A 16,939-nucleotide genomic window follows, 5' to 3' on the forward strand; every position below is an offset into this window, starting at 1 on the left:
ACAGCAAAGCACTGCTCTGCACATAGTTTGGGCACTTGTAATCCATTGCACAAAGGATTGCCAGCCGTTTAACTTTCACTATGTTATCTCACAGACCCTCTGCCCACAGCATTGTTTCATGTGCATATGTGAAGTTCTCTCCTGCCCACCCTACTCCAGGCATTTTGCATTATTTGGTAAAGTAAAACAGCCTTCTGAGTAAGCTCTTCTAAGTTTATTTTATGTTTCTAGCCTGCCTGTGGCCTTATCTGTTTGGGGGCAGGGGGAGAGATTGCTTTTGTGATTAAGACTTTGTGAATTTATGACTCTTTTTGTTCTATTTAGAGAAGTTAACCAGTGAGCTCCAGAGCAGAGAGAACAAGTGCATGGAGATGTACAAAAAGCTGGGCAAGTGGCCAGAATGCAACGCACTCTCCAGGAAACTTCTGCTGAAAAAGTGAGTGGGAGTTTCAGCTCCTTTTTTTTATCCTTAACTGAACTAAAGCAAAAGGTATTATCTCCTCCATCGCCACTACTGCACCATCATATTCCCAAGGCAAATAAGCAAGTGGTTTGTGACAAGCCCAAAGGAATATCTTCTTGTTCCTCCTAATTTAAGAGCCTAAATCTCTTTATATTTCCATCCCCACCCAGCCAGGATGTGAGGGGATGGGATGCTTGTCCTATTAAACAGGCTTGATTGGATCCCCCCTACTTCCACTGGCTGAAAGCAGCACTTTCAGTTACAACAAGAGCTGCAAGAGACTTTGATAGATTTGGGGGCAGTTTGGAAAAATTGCCTTCCCTCCTAAGGTCAACAAAAAGGAAGTTTTAGTTTTTTAAAGAGCAAGTAGCAATGGGAACCTTGAGAGAAAGTCTGTAGTTCAGTGGTAGAGCACTTACTTTGCATATGAAAGGTCTGGGGAAGACTCCCTGTTTGAAACCCTGGAGAACTGCTGCCAGTCAGTGTAGAATACAGTGGTACCTCGGGTTAAGTACTTAATTCGTTCCGGAGGTCCATTCTTAACCTGAAACTGTTCTTAACCTGAAGCACCACTTTAGCTAATGGGGCCTCCCACTGCCACCGTGCGATTTCTGTTCTCATCCTGAAGCAATAGTACCCGAGGTACTATTTCTGGGTTAGCAGAGTCTGTAACCTGAAGCGTATGTAACCCGAGGTACCACTGTACTGAGCTGTATAGGCCAGTGTGGTGCAGTGGTTAGAGTGTCAGACTAGGGCCTCAGAGACCAGGTTTCAAATCCTGCACTCTGCTATGAAGCTCACTGGGTGACCTTGGGCCAGTCACTCACTCTGAGCCTAACCAACCTCACAGGGTTGTTGTGATGATAAAATGTGGAGGAGAACTATGTGCTGTGCACCACTGTGAGCTTCTTGGAGGAAACGTGGGAGTATAAATGTAACAAATAAATTGGTCTGACTTGGTGTAAGGCAGCTTCCTGTGTTCCTGATAAGCATTAGTAAAGTAGCATCCTGACTTTTATAATGGATAAGAACAGGTTTCAGTGTCCCCCCTTCCCTGCCCCGTAATCAGATACAATGGTATCTAAAATACAGTAAATTATGAGATTTTTAACTCCCCTCTTTGAGATAAGCATTTTTCCCAGACCAAAGCTGTGGGAGAGTCTGGGGACAAGTGGGAGGGAGATAGCTTCCCTCTGAATGTTTAGCTTTCATTAAAAATATCAAAAGGGTCTAGCTCTTTCACACATGGAGATCAATAAGGAAAAACATGGTCATTGTTCTCCTCAAGTGCTTTGCAAGAAGTCAGCCTTCACTCACCTCTCAAAAGCCTGGCTTGTGAGTAGAGAGGTACTGTGGTGGTTGACAAATACTTAGACAAAGAACTAGTTTGTTTGTCATTTAATTTATAGGAAAATTTGCTTGACTGTTTAATTAAGTTACTTTTACTGTTGACCTCCCCCCCACCCCACCCCCATCTGTTAGGTGTTGAAAGAGAAGGCCTCTGTTGGCAGAGTATTCCTAAAGACTGGGCTGGTGACACTAAAGGCTCAATATTTTCACTGGTGCATTTTTTCGTTAGGGATGCTTATCTTAATTTGCCTTTTCTTTAAGATGTGAAAGGCAACAGACATGAAGCTGTTCTTATCTTCCTTGCTAGGTAGTGAATCTCAGCACACTTTTACCCCAGATGCTGGCATTTTGCCTTCTGTAACATGAAAAAGAGAGAGAGATGTTAGTTTTACACTGTGCTCAGTTCTTCTGCTTGCCTCTTTTCTGTTTTAGCCCAGATGATTGGCAGTTTTATATGATCTATTTCAATTCCATCTTTCAACTGATTGACGCAGCCTGGACTCCCCCAGCTGAAGGAGAGCAGTGAGTGTCTTTTGAGGGCTTTGAGCGTTTGTCTCTTTTTAATTGAAATATTTGCATGGTAAGGGGGCTTTGAGAGTAGAGAAATAGGAGCTCATTTCCTTAGTACACTTGGCTGTTAGTTCGTTACTCCCAAACACAGCACCAGCTATTGCCTGCATCTGGATCCTGTGTCATCTAGGAAGAAATGTTTTGAGAGGACCAAATGAGTGCCCAGTGCATCAACTCATGTGAAGTCGTATGTGTAAAAATTCAGATGTTTCTACTCATCTCTCCTAGCCAGGGGCATGAGACACTTCTGCCTTCTTGAATACTTTAGTAGTTCAGATCTTGATCCAAAATGAGTACTGGGTTTGCACGTAACACTCAGCCATGGCTGACACAAACCCAAGGTTTATAAGAAGCAACAAATTATGGTTTACAAGTGTGATCAGTTTGTGGTTGACAAATCATAATTAAGCTCCTGGCTAGGTTTGGACAATCAAATAAAGCATGGTCTAATACCCATAGTTTATTAAAACATGGTGTGGTGTTGCATGTGAACCCTGCCAGTGACATCATAGACACCAGCTTTCCTTTCCTCTTAGGCTACCTAATTTTTAATCAGTTTTTGGCAGACACTGAAAGACTAGCAATATTCGTTTGTTCATTCATTCAAACCAAAATTGGTTTGAGGTAACAAGAAAACAGAACCTGCCTTTCATCAGTGGGAACAATCCACACAGCATCGAAACAATATTACACAATGATAATAATAGCAACACAAGTAAATAAACAAAAAGCTCTCTCCTTTGTAATTCATAACATTCCTCTGCTAAAGAAGGTGCTTGGAGCGTTACCCCTAAACTCCCACATGGACATGGGTTCAGACAGAATATTTTCATTTCTTCATTTAATGAGTGTCACGGACACTCCTCTGCATGCCAGCTGGGATGTAGGCAAAGTTCCAGTTTCAGCATCAGGCAAAGGTTTGTCACGGTCTTCACCTTACTATACACCCAACTGGTTGCTCCAGCTGTCTATTGGCTTATGAACACTTTGAGGTCAAAATAAGAGGAGGACTCTGGTCAAGCCTTCGCTGCTCTTCAGATGGGGAGGAGGGTTTAAAACAGGGATGAGAAACCTGCAGCTCTCTGGATGTTGTTGGGCTTTCAGCTCCCAACATGCCTGCCCATTGGTCATGCTGGCTGCAAGGGCTGATAGAAGTTGGAGTCCCAAGAACATCTGGATGGCCAAAATTTCCTCATCCCTGGGTTAAAGGGCCCTTGGCTTGTGCAGGTAAAGAATGGGGGGGGTAAGGAAATGGGGGCTTTGAATTGGAGCTATACTGGGAGGCAGGAAGCTGCCATGAGCGGTATTGAGCCCCTGGACCTGCAGTTGCCCATCCTAAAAAGTCATGATTTTTACATGTGTCCCATTCCTTGATCAGAATTTCACAAAAAGGCCGTTTGGAGGCACTGGAACTCATACTTCCTCTTTGTGCACAGCTCTCTCGAAGGCGAAGTGCATCACAGCACAGAGCAAGCCATGGCTTTCATAGAGCAGAGGATAACACAAGAAGCCAACAGCGCCCGGCCACTCCGGGGACCTTTCCTCGCCCGACTGGAGCTGATCAGGCGGTTGCGGCACCGAGGCTGCAGTGAAGAACACAAATTGGGTAAGGGCCACTAATGGGATGCCAAATTGAGCCTCACGGGGAGAGGGTGTGAAAGTAGAACCAGGGCTCCGTCCTGGGATTGCTGCAGCTGATGTAAACTCTGCACAAGAATTGCAGAAATCCACCCATGCTTTGGGGAGAGGATTGTTTGTCTTCTATTTTAATCCTTGGCGTGGAGAGGCAGCTTGTGAATGGTAAATATTTAGATGGTAACACACTGGAGCCTCAAGAATTGCTGCAGCACAAGGAACGCTAAAACTAGCTTTGTGTGTGTGTATTATCAGTGCTTTAAGAGTTGTCTCCCTGCTGAGAGTGAAGTAGAAGCCCTTCAGTAGTTCGTGCAGCACATTCTTCACAAATTGTCACGTGAGATGTATTTGCATCCCTGCTGCTTCTTTTAAAAAGTTAAAAATCTAAATGGAAATTTACTGGGCAGATAGCTGGGAGTTCATGTCCTTTTAAAAAGAAGCAAGCAGGGATCTGCAACAAGATATTGCAGTGTGACCACACCCACTAATATAGCCTGGAACCTTTAGTATTGTTCAGGACTCTTGACTTAAGTGGGGGATGAGTTTCTGGCGTAGGGAAGGGATAAGAATACTTCTTTCCCCCTCTCCCCCAACTCCAAGGCCTTCTGCTGTCCTACCTGCCCCAAAGATCTCATAGCTTTATAGTGGGGTAGGGGGCATACAGTTCTAGAGATGGACAAGGAATCCTTCCCCCAAACTCCCCACACATACACCAGATATTCGCTATGACAAGTCAAATTCCTCCTTTTTTTGCCCCCCCCCTTTTTTCTTTTGGGAGGATTGTATGGATGGTTCACAGCTATTCAGTGTCTCAAACTACAGACTTGACTTCCACTGCCTTCCTGATTCCTGGTTTCTTTGGGCCCTGGTTTCTTTGGGTCCTTAGGAACATAAGGTAAAGGTAAAAGGGACCCTTGACCATTAGGTCCAGTCGTGACTGACTCTGGGGTTGCAGCGCTCATCTCGCTTTATTGGCCAAGGGAGCCGGCGTACAGCTTCCGGGTCATGTGGCCAGCATGACTAAGCCGCTTCTGGCGAACCAGAGCAGCGCACGGAAATTCCGTTTACCTTCCCGCCGGAGCGGTACCTATTTATCTACTTGCACTTTGACGTGCTTTTGAACTGCTAGGTTGGCAGGAGCAGGGACCGAGCAATGGGAGCTCACCCCATTGTGGGGATTCAAACCGCCGACCTTCTAATCAGCAAGTCCTGGGCTCTGTGGTTTAACCAACAGCGCCACCCGCGTCCCTTTTTAGGAACATAGGAAGCTGCCTTATACTATTGGTCCATATTGCTCACTGTTGTCTGCAGTGACAGGCAGTTGATCCTCTAGGTTTCATCAGACTGGTGACATGCCCAGCCTTGCCTTGAGATGTCAGGGATTAAACCTGGGACCTTCTGCATGCAAAGCACATGCTCCACCACTGAACTATGGCCATTTACATTTTCTCCTCCCTCCATTGTCTCTCTCTCTCTCTATGCTCAGTTGCCACTAACAATTTGTAAGCTCACAGGCTCCTGTCATGCAGTTTCTGGTTGTTTTTTAAAACTGTTATTTTCATTTAGTTAAGAAACTTATGATTACCTGGAGCCACTGCCTTGTTTTTGGTTTCTGGAGTGCAAAAGCCACCACCGTACTTTTGCCTGGCCCCATATCACTTCCAAAATTATAAATGCTTAAACACCTGAGATTGCTATTAGAGGGAATGGTATATTCCAGTGATGGTGAACCTCTCAGTTTGGCCCATGCAGCTGTTTTGGGCTTCACTTTGCCCACCATCAGGTGCAGGACAGGTTAAGCTGAGGTTACAAAGGGACAATAGGAAGTCTGATTGTTCCTTTGTTGCCCCTTACATTCAGCACTGTTTAAGTTTGGCTATGAGTGCAAGCCTTGCTGCATTTGGGTGGAGTCTCTTCTACTCAGATCTGCACCTAATGCAAGCAAGGGCTAGAAAGGGACAATAAGGAGGGCACTCCAAGCCACGTGCTCCTGATTGTTCCTTTGGAGCCTCAGCTTGCATTCTGCACACTTTAAATTTGTCACTGAATGCAAGCCCTGCTGCTTCTAGGTGGAATCACGTCTACCTGACATCACTTGCCATCATGTAGTTGACAGTGGGCTGCCCTGTCCACCTGTGAAATGTGGCCTCTGAAAGATTGGCCACTATTTGAACTGGCTTGCCTAACAAAAGGATAAAATAATAGTCCAGTAGCACCTTCTTCAGGTATCTGAAAAAGTGTGCATGCACACGAAAGCTCATACTAAGAACAAACTTAGTTGGTCTCTAAGGTGCTAATGGACTATTTTTTAATTTTTTATATATATTTCTACTGTGGGTGGTGCTGTGGTCTAAACCACTGAGCCTAGGGCTTGCCGATTTGAAGGTCGGCGGTTCGAATCCCCGTGATGGGGTGAGCTCCCGTTGTTCAGTCCCAGCTCCTGCCCACCTAGCAGTTCAAAAGCACAGCAAAGTGCAAGTAGATAAATAGGTACTGCTCTGGTGGGAAGGTAAACGGCGTTTCCATGCACTGCTCTGGTTCGCCAGAAGCAGCTTAGTCATGCTGGCCACATGACCCGGAAGCTGTCTGCAGACAAATGCCGGCTCCCTCGGCCTATAGAATGAGATGAGTGCTGCACCTAGAGTCATCCGCTACTGGACCTAATGGTCATGGGCACCTTTACTTTTACTGCGTCAGACCAACATGGCTACCTACCTGAATCTAACAAATCAGTTCCCCATCTTAGTTGTATGCCCAAATTGTTGTATTTATGTCTGTGCGTAGAGGCACGTTTGCCAAGGGTTTTCAGAGAGAAGATAACAGAGTTCAGAAAGAGGATAGTGTACCATAACCTGTATTTCCACTCCCTCCACCCCCACAAAGAGTGTTTGTGGCTGGCATACCTCTAGCAGTATAAGCATAGCAGGCAAAGGGTGGCAGGGGGCAGAGAAGAAAGCTGTGCTCCATTCCTTCCCCACTTGTAGAACTCTCCATCTCTCACACCCCCAAGCTAAAGAGAGTGTGCCAACAGAGGATATGTTAAAAATGAAAACACTCAGTTAAAATTGTAAGCCTTACTCGGAAAATGAAACCTCTCTGTTCCAACTTGCTATATTCCTCACATGTTGCCTTCTCAATTGTATGCTTGATTTTCCTTCAGTTATTTGGAATCATCTTTGTTTAGCACCTAGCTTCCTAATTCATCATGATAGCCTTAAATACTGTATTAAATTTCAAAGTACACCAGGGAGTCATGTCAGTTCAGTAAGAGAAGCTAAGGTGTAGATATGTCACTTCCCTACAGTTATCTGTTTTACTGCTGAAAAACATCTTAAATCACTGCTCTTATACTTGTAAGGTGATCCAGAAGAGCTGATGTTCCAATATTTCAAACAATTTGGGGACAAACCCTGCTGCTTTACTGATCTCAAGGTGTTTGTAGATCTCCTCCCACCAACCCAATATACAAAGGTAAGTTTGGTGGCCATTTGTTTGCTTTTCTTTTCAGTACGCTATGATTGTATTATTTGTTCCAGTGATTGAAATATACAATTAAGGCAAAACATTTTGGGTGCAACTTGGGATTATGCAGAAACTTGAAGGCCTGTGTGCTCCTGCCCCAGCTCAGGGCAATCTGACTAAAGATGCTGTTTTATCTATTTTTTTATCTACTGCTTTATTTTTTTTTCTAGTTTCCCTCTGCTTCCTATGCAGTGAGGGCCCTGCCCCAATATTCAAAAGAGCAAAAGAGACTTTGCTGTCAGGAGTAGCTGTGCTGAGTGATTTCAGCAGCTGGAAATCCTGGTGCTCAACTCATTGTTCTTCTAAGCCCCTGTGGCTAGAGGGTTAAATGTGCAAAAGAAAAGGGGAAAAAAACCCTGGCCTGTCAGAGGCTGTAAACAAAACTGCTGAGAACTATGGTCCCAGCACTATTGAGGTTAAGAGGGGTTTTTTGTTGTTGTTCTTTTGCTAGCTCCAATGTGGCTCTCGCCAAAGGTCACTGAGCAATTGAGTGAAATCCAGCAGATGCCATTTCTAAGCAGGTTGTAAACATCAGTACATTAAAACAAATCTTACTTCAAAATATTAGGATAGATGTTGCTGCCTTATACCACTTCAGCAGGAGTCCCCATTGCCCAATATTGATGGCAGCAGCTTTCTAGGATCACAGGTGGAAGGTGACTACCCTGCCTTGAAATCCTAACCTGTTGCCTTATACCTGCTGATGGTCCCTTAATTAAAAGCCTTACTGGAAGGGAAAGCATCATTGTAACTCCTTGAAAATTTCTCTCACACACTTGATGCAGGCTTTCCAAGGCAGGAATTTTGGCTTTCCAAGGCAACGTCATGTGTAGGGTTTTGTCACTTAAGAGTGAAATCTGAGCTCTGGTGCTGAATTGAATATTGTGAGTTTTTAGAAGTGTTTTATTTTTTAAAAGTGTGTTTCTCTTAGGACTGCAGGGAGACTCAAGCAGGTGGCAGTGTTTAAGGGAAGAGGGCACTACATAGCCACTGATTCCCTAGCTCATGCCTCTACATGCCACTCATCTCACTATTTGTTCGTTCATTGGTTTCTTTCATGGTATCCATGGGGGAGGGGGGAATAGGATGCCATTTGCTTCCCCCACAATGCCAGCTTTCCCCAATTGGTGCCCTTGAACAAGTGATATTGTGCAGCGATTTCGAGTATATTCATTGAAAATGTTTGTCCCCAGGCTCTCATAGATGATAAGGATTTGAGAATTCTGCCCTTTCTTCACAATGTTCCTAACCAAACAAGCCTACACCATGCCCCTGCAGAACCCAGTGCAGAACAGTTTCTAGCTGGAAAATTTAGGTGTTTTCTGTTCTCAACCAGGGTTTTGCAACCTGGTGCCCTCAAGGTATTTTGATGGGTGGTGTAGTCCAAAACACTTGACGGGCACCAGATTGCACAAGGCTGATGTAGCCATACAATCTGCTTATACATTTTGAAACTTTGGCTGCACATTTATCTTCTTAGCACATTTTAGCCTTGCTCTTCAGCTGCAGCGGTTCCCTAAGTGGTTTAAACAATAATTTAAAAAGCCAATCCCAGTTTATAGGCTTAGATTATGAAAAATACAAGGGCAACCACCAGCTTTATTTATAACAACGGATGTAAATCTTTCCAAGGCAGCTTACAAGTAACATTTAAAATGTAAATGTTTTCTAGTATAACAATGCAAGAAACCCCCATGCAATAAAAATAACACCCTTCCCTCATAAGAATAATATATTGAGAGCAGCCAAATATACCCTGCCATAACGTTGCATTGCCAGAATCAGTTTCTGATATGTAAAGGCATACCCAGTTTCTACAAAACAGCTTTCCATTCGTTTTCCATTCAGTGCTGCTAACTGTTTAGTCAGCTTTTCCATGTGAGCCAGAGTCCAAACCTTTCATCTCCAAGCAGACAACTGCAAATTATCCAAACCAAGTTTGGAGCAATCAGTACACGAGCTGCAACCAGTAGAAAGGTGATCCGTTATTTGAGGAGAAGGTCCTTCTGTTCATCCTTAAACTTTGTTGTTCAGGCCAGTTGTGGCGTACATTGGACAGACTGTTTTGTGATCAAGCTTTTCCCCTAGTTTTCAACTGCATTTTTAAAAACCAGAAAACACAATTATCAACATATACAGATTCATTAGAATCCTCTACATAGGGCAGCTGGTGGTGGATGCAAAAGGAAAAAGGGGTGAGGAGGAAAGAAGAAAAGCAGACTCAGGTGCCAATTCTTAAAGTTTTCATAATGGCCAGGTGGAATGGAAATAGTTCGGGGGGGGGGAGGGGAGCAGCACTGATGGGATCTCTCTGCCATCCCTGCTAGGTATTTCAAATCTAAAATTTCCTTTTCCCTCCCCCACAGTTCATCAACCAGTTGCTGGGGGTCATCCCCCTGTCTGCACCAGCAGAAGAGAAACTTGCACTACCAGCTAACATCAAAGCTTTGCAGCAACACTTGTGTGTCGTGCAGTTGACAAGGTTGCTTGGCCTCTACCACACCATGGACAAAGCCCAAAAATTGGGAGCCATCCAGGACTTGATGTCACGATATCGGCACGGACTGAATTTTGGTGAGGAGGGCTTGAATCTAGCCTAAATGTCAGACCACTTCACTGTTCTTGGGGGAAATCCTAATAATTACCGTACTTTTCCGTGTATAAGACTTGGTTTTTTATGATAAAAGAATGTAAAATAATTGGGGTCGTCTTATACAAGGGCAATCTCCCCCCTCCCATTTTCTCAATTTTTAGTCCCCCAAAATAGGGGGCGTCTTATACACAGAAAAATACAGTATTTCCTCTGCTTCCTACCATGTCATTGCTATTGGCTTACTTCAGCCCCCTAATGCATTTCATCCTTCATCTGAGGAGTTCTAGAGTAGAGTCCAGTGGATTCCTACTTATCTTCAGGGATGGAACTGCATCAGATATCTTACATGGTTTGCTTGGTTTTTAATGGATTTTGCTTTGACAAACTGAAAAAGTTACTTTAGTCAGAGAAGGATTATAAGCAGATGTGGTTTAACTGTTTATTAGTTAAATCTTAGGTAAAAGATCTATGCTGATTTCCAGAAATAAGAAATTGGCTGGCATTCAACTAAGTTTTACTCAAGAGTAGAGCCACTGAACATGACTAAGGTAGGTTCATTAGTTTCAGTAGCTCCACTCTTAAGTAAAACTTAGTTAAATACGGCACATAGGGTGCAATGCTAGGCATGCTTAACTGTTGGATTATGTTCCATTGAATTCAGTGGGGCGGACTTCTGTGTAAATATGCAAGAAGTACTGTAGTTACTTGCTAAACAATACCTTTTGCAAGCCAGGTGTTGTTTAAAATGCTAGACCCACAAGTTTTTCAGTTACATTGCTTGACTTTGTTTTTCCATAGGAAAATCTTGTTTGAAAACAGAGTTGCAGTTTTCCGACTACTACTGTCTGCTTGCTGTTCACTTGCTCCTTGACATCTGGCTAGAGGCAGGTATGTCCTTACATGCTCCACTGCATGCATGCAAATAGAGATGTCAGCCCACAACTGCTCAAGCATTGGTTTGCAGCCGTATGAACAAAAGCCAGTGTGGTTAGAGCAAGCTTCCGCAACCTTGGCCCTCCAGATGTTTTGAGACTACAATTCCCATCATCCCTGACCACTGGTCCTGCTAGATAGGGATCATGGGAGTTGTAGGCCAAAAAAACATCTAGAGGGCCGAGGTTGAGGAAGCCTGAGTTAGAGTTTTGAACTAAAACCTGGGAGACCAGGGTTCAGATCCCTACTCGGCCCTGAAGCTCACTGTGTGTGACCTTTGGTCACTTGCGCTTTTTCTGTGGCTGCTCCCAGATTGTGGGATTTCTTTCCTCGTGAAGTTAGGCTAAAGCCTTCCTATTCAAACAGGCCTTAGAAAACGAAGGTGCAGACATTTTTTTTAGGGCAATCAGCATTTTAATGCTGCATCTAAATGTGTTGTACTGTTTCTAACTACTGTATTTTTCGCTCTAGGAGGAGGAAAACAAGAAAAAAAATATTCTGAATTTCAGAAGCCAGAACAGCACAGTGAAAGCAGCAATCCCTCTTGCTGTTCTGGCTTCTGGGATAGCTGCGCAGCCTGCATTCGCTCCATAAGACGCACACACATTTCCTCTTACTTTTTAGGAGGGAAAAATTGAGTCTTATCGAGCAAAAATTACAGTACTTTGTTTTTATTACTTTGTATTTGATAATGTTGTAAGGTGCCTTGAATCCCATCTTGGGAGAAAGGTGGGATATAAACACATTAAATAATCATAATATTGTGGGAGGCAGTGGGGTGTCCAGCATGGGACATGGCCATGGCTCTTGGATCCTAGCAAAAGGAGGGCTTCTCATCCCTGCTTGGCCATCTTTCCTGCCCCTTTCTCTCGTTCAAGGCTTGAGTGTGGTGTTCTTTTCCCAGGTGAGGAGCCGGCTGCCTGGCACTGCTTGACTTTACTAGAAGAAGGGCTGGCTCACAGCCCCTCCAATGCTCAGTTCAAATTGTTGCTCATCCGGATCTACTGCATGCTCGGGGCGTTTGAACCAGTCGTGGAGCTTTACTCCAGCCTCGATGCCAAGCACATACAGCACGACACCATCGGGTGGGTAGTGTGGTGTTGGTGGTAATTGTGGTATCAAGCGATTGGCAGGTGGGAACCCTGTCCACCTGTCAAATTTGATCCTCTTCAGAGGTGCAGAGCAGCCCTCTCATGGTTACTGTTTTGGTTTTGTTTCTCTTACAGTTACTTGCTGACACGCTATGCCACAGCCTTCGGTCACTATGCTGCCGCGTCACAATCCTGCAACTTTGCACTCAGGTTTTTCCACTCCAACCAGAAAGATGTAAGTGGCAAAGGGACCCCCAAATGTGTATCCCAGTTTCCCCTCAGAGAACACACGGAATCTCTCCAAAGGGTGTGTCTCTTGCATTTCTGCATGAGCAGGGGACGCTTGCCCAGAACATTTTAGTGCTGCAGAGGCAGCGGGAGGGCTGCTCCCAAGGTCATATGTTTCTTGTGATGCAGAAAATCTGTAGCTCCTTGCTTAATTAATGCTGAGGCCATCCTGTGTTCCTTCTTAGACCTCAGAATACATTATTCAAGCCTATAAATATGGTGCATTTGAGAAGATCCCAGAATTCATTGCTTTCAGGAACAGACTAAACTCCTCACTTCACTTTGCACAAGTCCGCACAGAACGGATGTTACTGGACCTCTTACTTGAAGCAAATATGTGAGTATGGAAGAGTTGATTTCTAATCTTCTGAGTGCTTATCCTGGGGGGCCCTCAGGCAGGTTGTGGGGTGGTAAAGCTGAGAGAGATGTTAGCTTAGAGAAGCACTGCTAGCTGTCTCAATTGAGGGACAGGTCCCAGTGGTACTGAAAGATCTCTCGATGAAGCAGAATTCGCTGTCTTCCACCCAAAGTGTTGCACAGTACTCAGATGTGAGAACCCTGGTGCTCTTCAGCTCAGCTGAAGAGTGGGAGTTGTTATATCACTTTCTCAGGTTGAAAAATGCAGCTTTCCTGGGCATAAGATGAATTATTTTTTGCACAGAGCATTGCATTATTTATAGCAGGGTCAGTCTGCTCAAGAGTGCATCATTGCACTGACTGAGTGCTAATGAATTCTGATCAAAATCCTCTTCAGTTCATCCGAAAAGCACCTGACCCAAAACTTCTGTATTGCTTTTCATGAACTAGATCAGTGAGTTTGGAAGAAAGTATAAAGTCCATGAGCCTCAGTCCAGAAGAGGATGACATTCCCTGGAATGACCTGCGGGACAACCGAGACCTCACTGTCTTGTTTAATTGGGACCCAAAAGACAGGTAGGTACAAAAATCCGCTGCTGTGGTTGTCATTATCCGAAGGCTAAATTTCAAGAATTTGTCCACTAAATTGCAACCTAAAAACGGATTGTCTTCCCTTTTATATTTATGCAAACAGTTATATAACATTTAGCCAGCACTTGAATGTGCTTTAACTCTGTCTGGTCCTTGAGATTCCCCCAGACCACATCCCTCACTGGCCCTTCTCCACGCTCTCCTCAAGTGCTTTTGTCTGGCTGGAATGGGTCATTGAACTGTGATAATGCCTCTTGCTTGCTGGATGGAGAAAACTTTTGCACATCTGGGATATAGCCTATTGTACAAAGCGTAGGAGCAGCATCCATTGCTTTTCCCACTTTTGGCTCTGGCCCTGCCCACAACTGGCTGGTGGCCCTTGGAGGAGCTTTTCCACAAGGACGTCCAGTCTTCGGGTGAATAGAATCTTCCCCACTACTGTATGGCCTCCCCAATAATCCCTGCACTGTTTACCATTGCTTTTTCATATTTTTTGTCTTTATTTCTAAAAATATTTATTTACTGCTGCACCTTTAAAATATATCACAGCAGTTTACAACATAAAAATAGAAAACTATACAATAAAGTCATAAAATTTTTTAAAAAAAACTAAAAGCAAAGATAAATTCAAACTAATAATCAGGGGATATACTGCACAGGCTTGATTTCTTGTTGTTGTCAAATGAGCTTCACCAACTTGGGGAATGACCAAAGACATTCCTGCAAAAGAAGCTGGAATATAAGGTTTCAGGCAACACCTGAGATATCCGGGACCCAAGTAAATCTTTGTAAATCAATACAAGAACCTTGAACTTGGCTCGGTAGCAGATGGATAGCCAGGGCAGCTGTTTTAACAATGGTGTCATGTGTTCTCAACCAGAAACTTCCATCAGCAGTGTGGCTGCAGCATTCTGCAGCAGCTGGAGCTTCCAAGCCACAGCAGCCCCACATAGAGCGCATTACAGTAATATAACACCAGATGTAGGCTCTCCAGTCCCGCTCCAAGAGAGAAGGGTTTTCTGATTGGTAGTGAGTGCACTTCTACGGACTACAGCAACACTACACCACCACCCCTCCAGTCTGAATTGATGTTGCACCAAGAACCGGGGCAGGCACAACTGAGTCAAATCAGGTCCACCTAGATCTCAGTGATGCACACCAGTTCGGCTTGCTCATCCACAATCAGATTGTGTCTCAGCATTGGGCTTGCAAATAGAGCAGGGAAGCTTGAGCTTGTACTTCTGTGTCTCAGTTCTTGGACACCCTCTCCCCTTCTCCCTCCTTCCTTTTTTCTCTCTCTCAGGGGCATTTCTGAAGAACACAAGGAACTCTCCTTGGAGGAAGAGACCATATGGTTGCAGATCCGATCTTTGATGCTGCGGCTCATAAGTGGCCTGCCAGCTCTTGGCCACAACGCCCAGCCAAAGAACTCCGAGAAAACCACGGAAAATGGCGTCTCCTCCAAGATCGACATGATAAGAGCTCTGCTGCGGAAGCTGGACGCTGCAGTGAAGTCTGGAAAGCAGTTCCTTGAGCAGAAAGTTCAGGTACAGCTAAGAGAATCTGTTCCTGATTTCTTTAAAACAGTTTGTGATTATGCCAGGAGAGTTGAGATTCTTCCGATGTGCCGGCAAGGTGCTTTAATTGGACAGCTAATTAGCTTATACCAAGAACCAACTCTGCTTTTCTCCTGTATGCAAAAGGTACAATATTTAATTTTCTTCCCCCTTTTTCTTCTTCCCGCCTAGTATCCGGTCCTTGGCCCCCCACCTTCCCGAATGGCTGGTTTCTTCAACAGTGGGAGCTGCCAGTGCCAGACCAGCTTATTTCACCTTGTTAGTGAAATTTATGAATTAGATACTATTGGGTTAGGTAAGTCTTGAAATTCCTGGGGCCAGCAGCCAATTTAGGTGTGTCTGCTGAAGCGGGAGGGAGGCATACATGGGTGTGCTGCTCTTTTAGATCGGTTTGAAGATATTGGCCTCTTGCAAGCTGCTGTTGATGCCAAAGGCTTTTCTTGTGGAATTCTGAGCTTTTTTTTAAAAAAGGAAAAAATCCTGGAGAAAATCCTGATGTTTAAGATTTGGAAAAACCCAATGAATCTCAGCTTGCCATCTGGTTATGTGCCTTCTGGCCATTTTCTTTGGAATTTTCTGCCTTGTCTCCGTACTTCCGTTGACTCGGGTTAAAAATGAAAATTACAATCTGGCAAGGCAGAAATGGGGAATGTGTGGCCCTCTAGATCTTCTTGGAATCCAGCTCTCATCTGCCTTGGCTAGCATGGTTTGGACTAATGGGAGTTGTAGTTCAGGAATATCTGGACAGCCACAGAGTGTCCATTCTATCTCTTCCATATGGTGAGCCTTGTGGCCCATACCATGTGCTCTCCACTTCTTCTTGTTTTGATTTCTTAACTGCCCTTCACTTAAGGTTCCAGGGTGACTTGCAGCCATTAAAAAAAGAGCATTAGAAGAAGTTTAAAACTACCGGTAATTAAGATTCACAGGAATAGGGTGGGTCCCAGAAATATACTGAATGATTTTTGTACTGTAAGAACTGCTTTGCTTTTTGCTTAATTGTGACCAAAGATATGTTTCTATTTTTTATTTTTGGGGTTGGATGTGACCTCAAGGGCCATCTAGTTCAACCCCCGTACGGCAGCAAATTTAAGTCTGGTGGTTTTTTTTTATTGTGATAGTCTTTTTCTTCTCCAGCGGTTGCTTGTTTTCATTGTATTTTTTTTTCTAAATCTGTCCCTTGAGATAGATAGATAGATAGATAGATAGATAGATAGATAATTTGACTATTTGCATAAGCCATTTGATAACTTTTCTTTATTTTCAGAAGATTCGGCAGCAATTCAAGAGAGAATAGGAAATAGCTTTAAATCATTACTAGAACAACTAACAGGTAAATCTGCTGAAAATCACATTACCAAAAGTTCTAGCCCACAAGAAATTTACATTAGTCCGTGCTTATCAGTTATGCATATGCAATTAAAACTTCACTTTTCTTTGTATGTGAGGGTATCACCAGGAGTAAATAAATTGGGTTGTTTTTTGGAAAGATGGTTTCCATTTGTTATGTATGCAGACACTGCCAAAATAAAGCACAGAATAAAAATAAAACACAAATAAATAGGGGTGGGGGCTAAAAACAAAGAAAAGATAATCCTTTAAAAGTAATTAAGCACCAGTCAAATTAAAGCAATATTAATAAAGATTGATATGTTGGATGGGAAAAGTTCTACCTCAGTTATAGAGTGCATGCTTTGCATGCAGATTGTGAAAGGGGAAGCCACAAAAAAGTGTTTCCCAATATGCTGCCTTGTGTAAGACTTTATTTTTTTCTCCCACGAGTTTCACCTTGTTTCCTTCTTTTCTTAAAAAAACAGATCAATTCAATAAATGTAAAGGTGATTTGTTGGAAGTCAGGGAAGGCAGGTTCCAAACCCATCCGAATATTTTAGAAAATCTGGTCTTCTTCGTGGAGGTGAGTAATGAGACCTTTGGAAAGCTGGTCCTCCCCCCCCCCCTTTTGTCGGTT

The 16,939-nt window shown here is 43.8% G+C and overlaps 1 protein-coding gene and 1 long non-coding RNA gene across 3 annotated transcripts in view; one reads left to right on the plus strand and one right to left on the minus strand.

The window, feature by feature from the left end:
- LOC308483601 overlaps positions 1–16,939 on the minus strand; it is a 202,136-nt gene that overhangs the window by 161,044 nt on the left and 24,153 nt on the right. The window lies entirely within an intron of this gene.
- NAA25 (N-alpha-acetyltransferase 25, NatB auxiliary subunit) overlaps positions 1–16,939 on the plus strand; it is a 35,207-nt gene that overhangs the window by 15,608 nt on the left and 2,660 nt on the right. For both annotated transcript variants that reach the window (XM_081017334.1, XM_081017333.1), the window contains exons 8-21: positions 325–436; positions 2,246–2,335; positions 3,820–3,989; positions 7,377–7,489; positions 9,907–10,114; positions 10,932–11,021; positions 11,971–12,151; positions 12,293–12,392; positions 12,631–12,782; positions 13,253–13,378; positions 14,697–14,940; positions 15,142–15,265; positions 16,238–16,303; positions 16,788–16,885. In XM_081017334.1, coding sequence (XP_080873460.1) covers positions 325–436; positions 2,246–2,335; positions 3,820–3,989; positions 7,377–7,489; positions 9,907–10,114; positions 10,932–11,021; positions 11,971–12,151; positions 12,293–12,392; positions 12,631–12,782; positions 13,253–13,378; positions 14,697–14,940; positions 15,142–15,265; positions 16,238–16,303; positions 16,788–16,885 — 1,874 coding nt within the window. The remainder of the gene's footprint in view (positions 1–324; positions 437–2,245; positions 2,336–3,819; positions 3,990–7,376; positions 7,490–9,906; positions 10,115–10,931; positions 11,022–11,970; positions 12,152–12,292; positions 12,393–12,630; positions 12,783–13,252; positions 13,379–14,696; positions 14,941–15,141; positions 15,266–16,237; positions 16,304–16,787; positions 16,886–16,939) is intronic.

Source organism: Podarcis pityusensis (assembly GCF_964106645.2).
Source record: "Podarcis pityusensis genome assembly, chromosome: 8".
Classification (NCBI taxonomy): Eukaryota; Metazoa; Chordata; class Lepidosauria; order Squamata; family Lacertidae; genus Podarcis; species Podarcis pityusensis.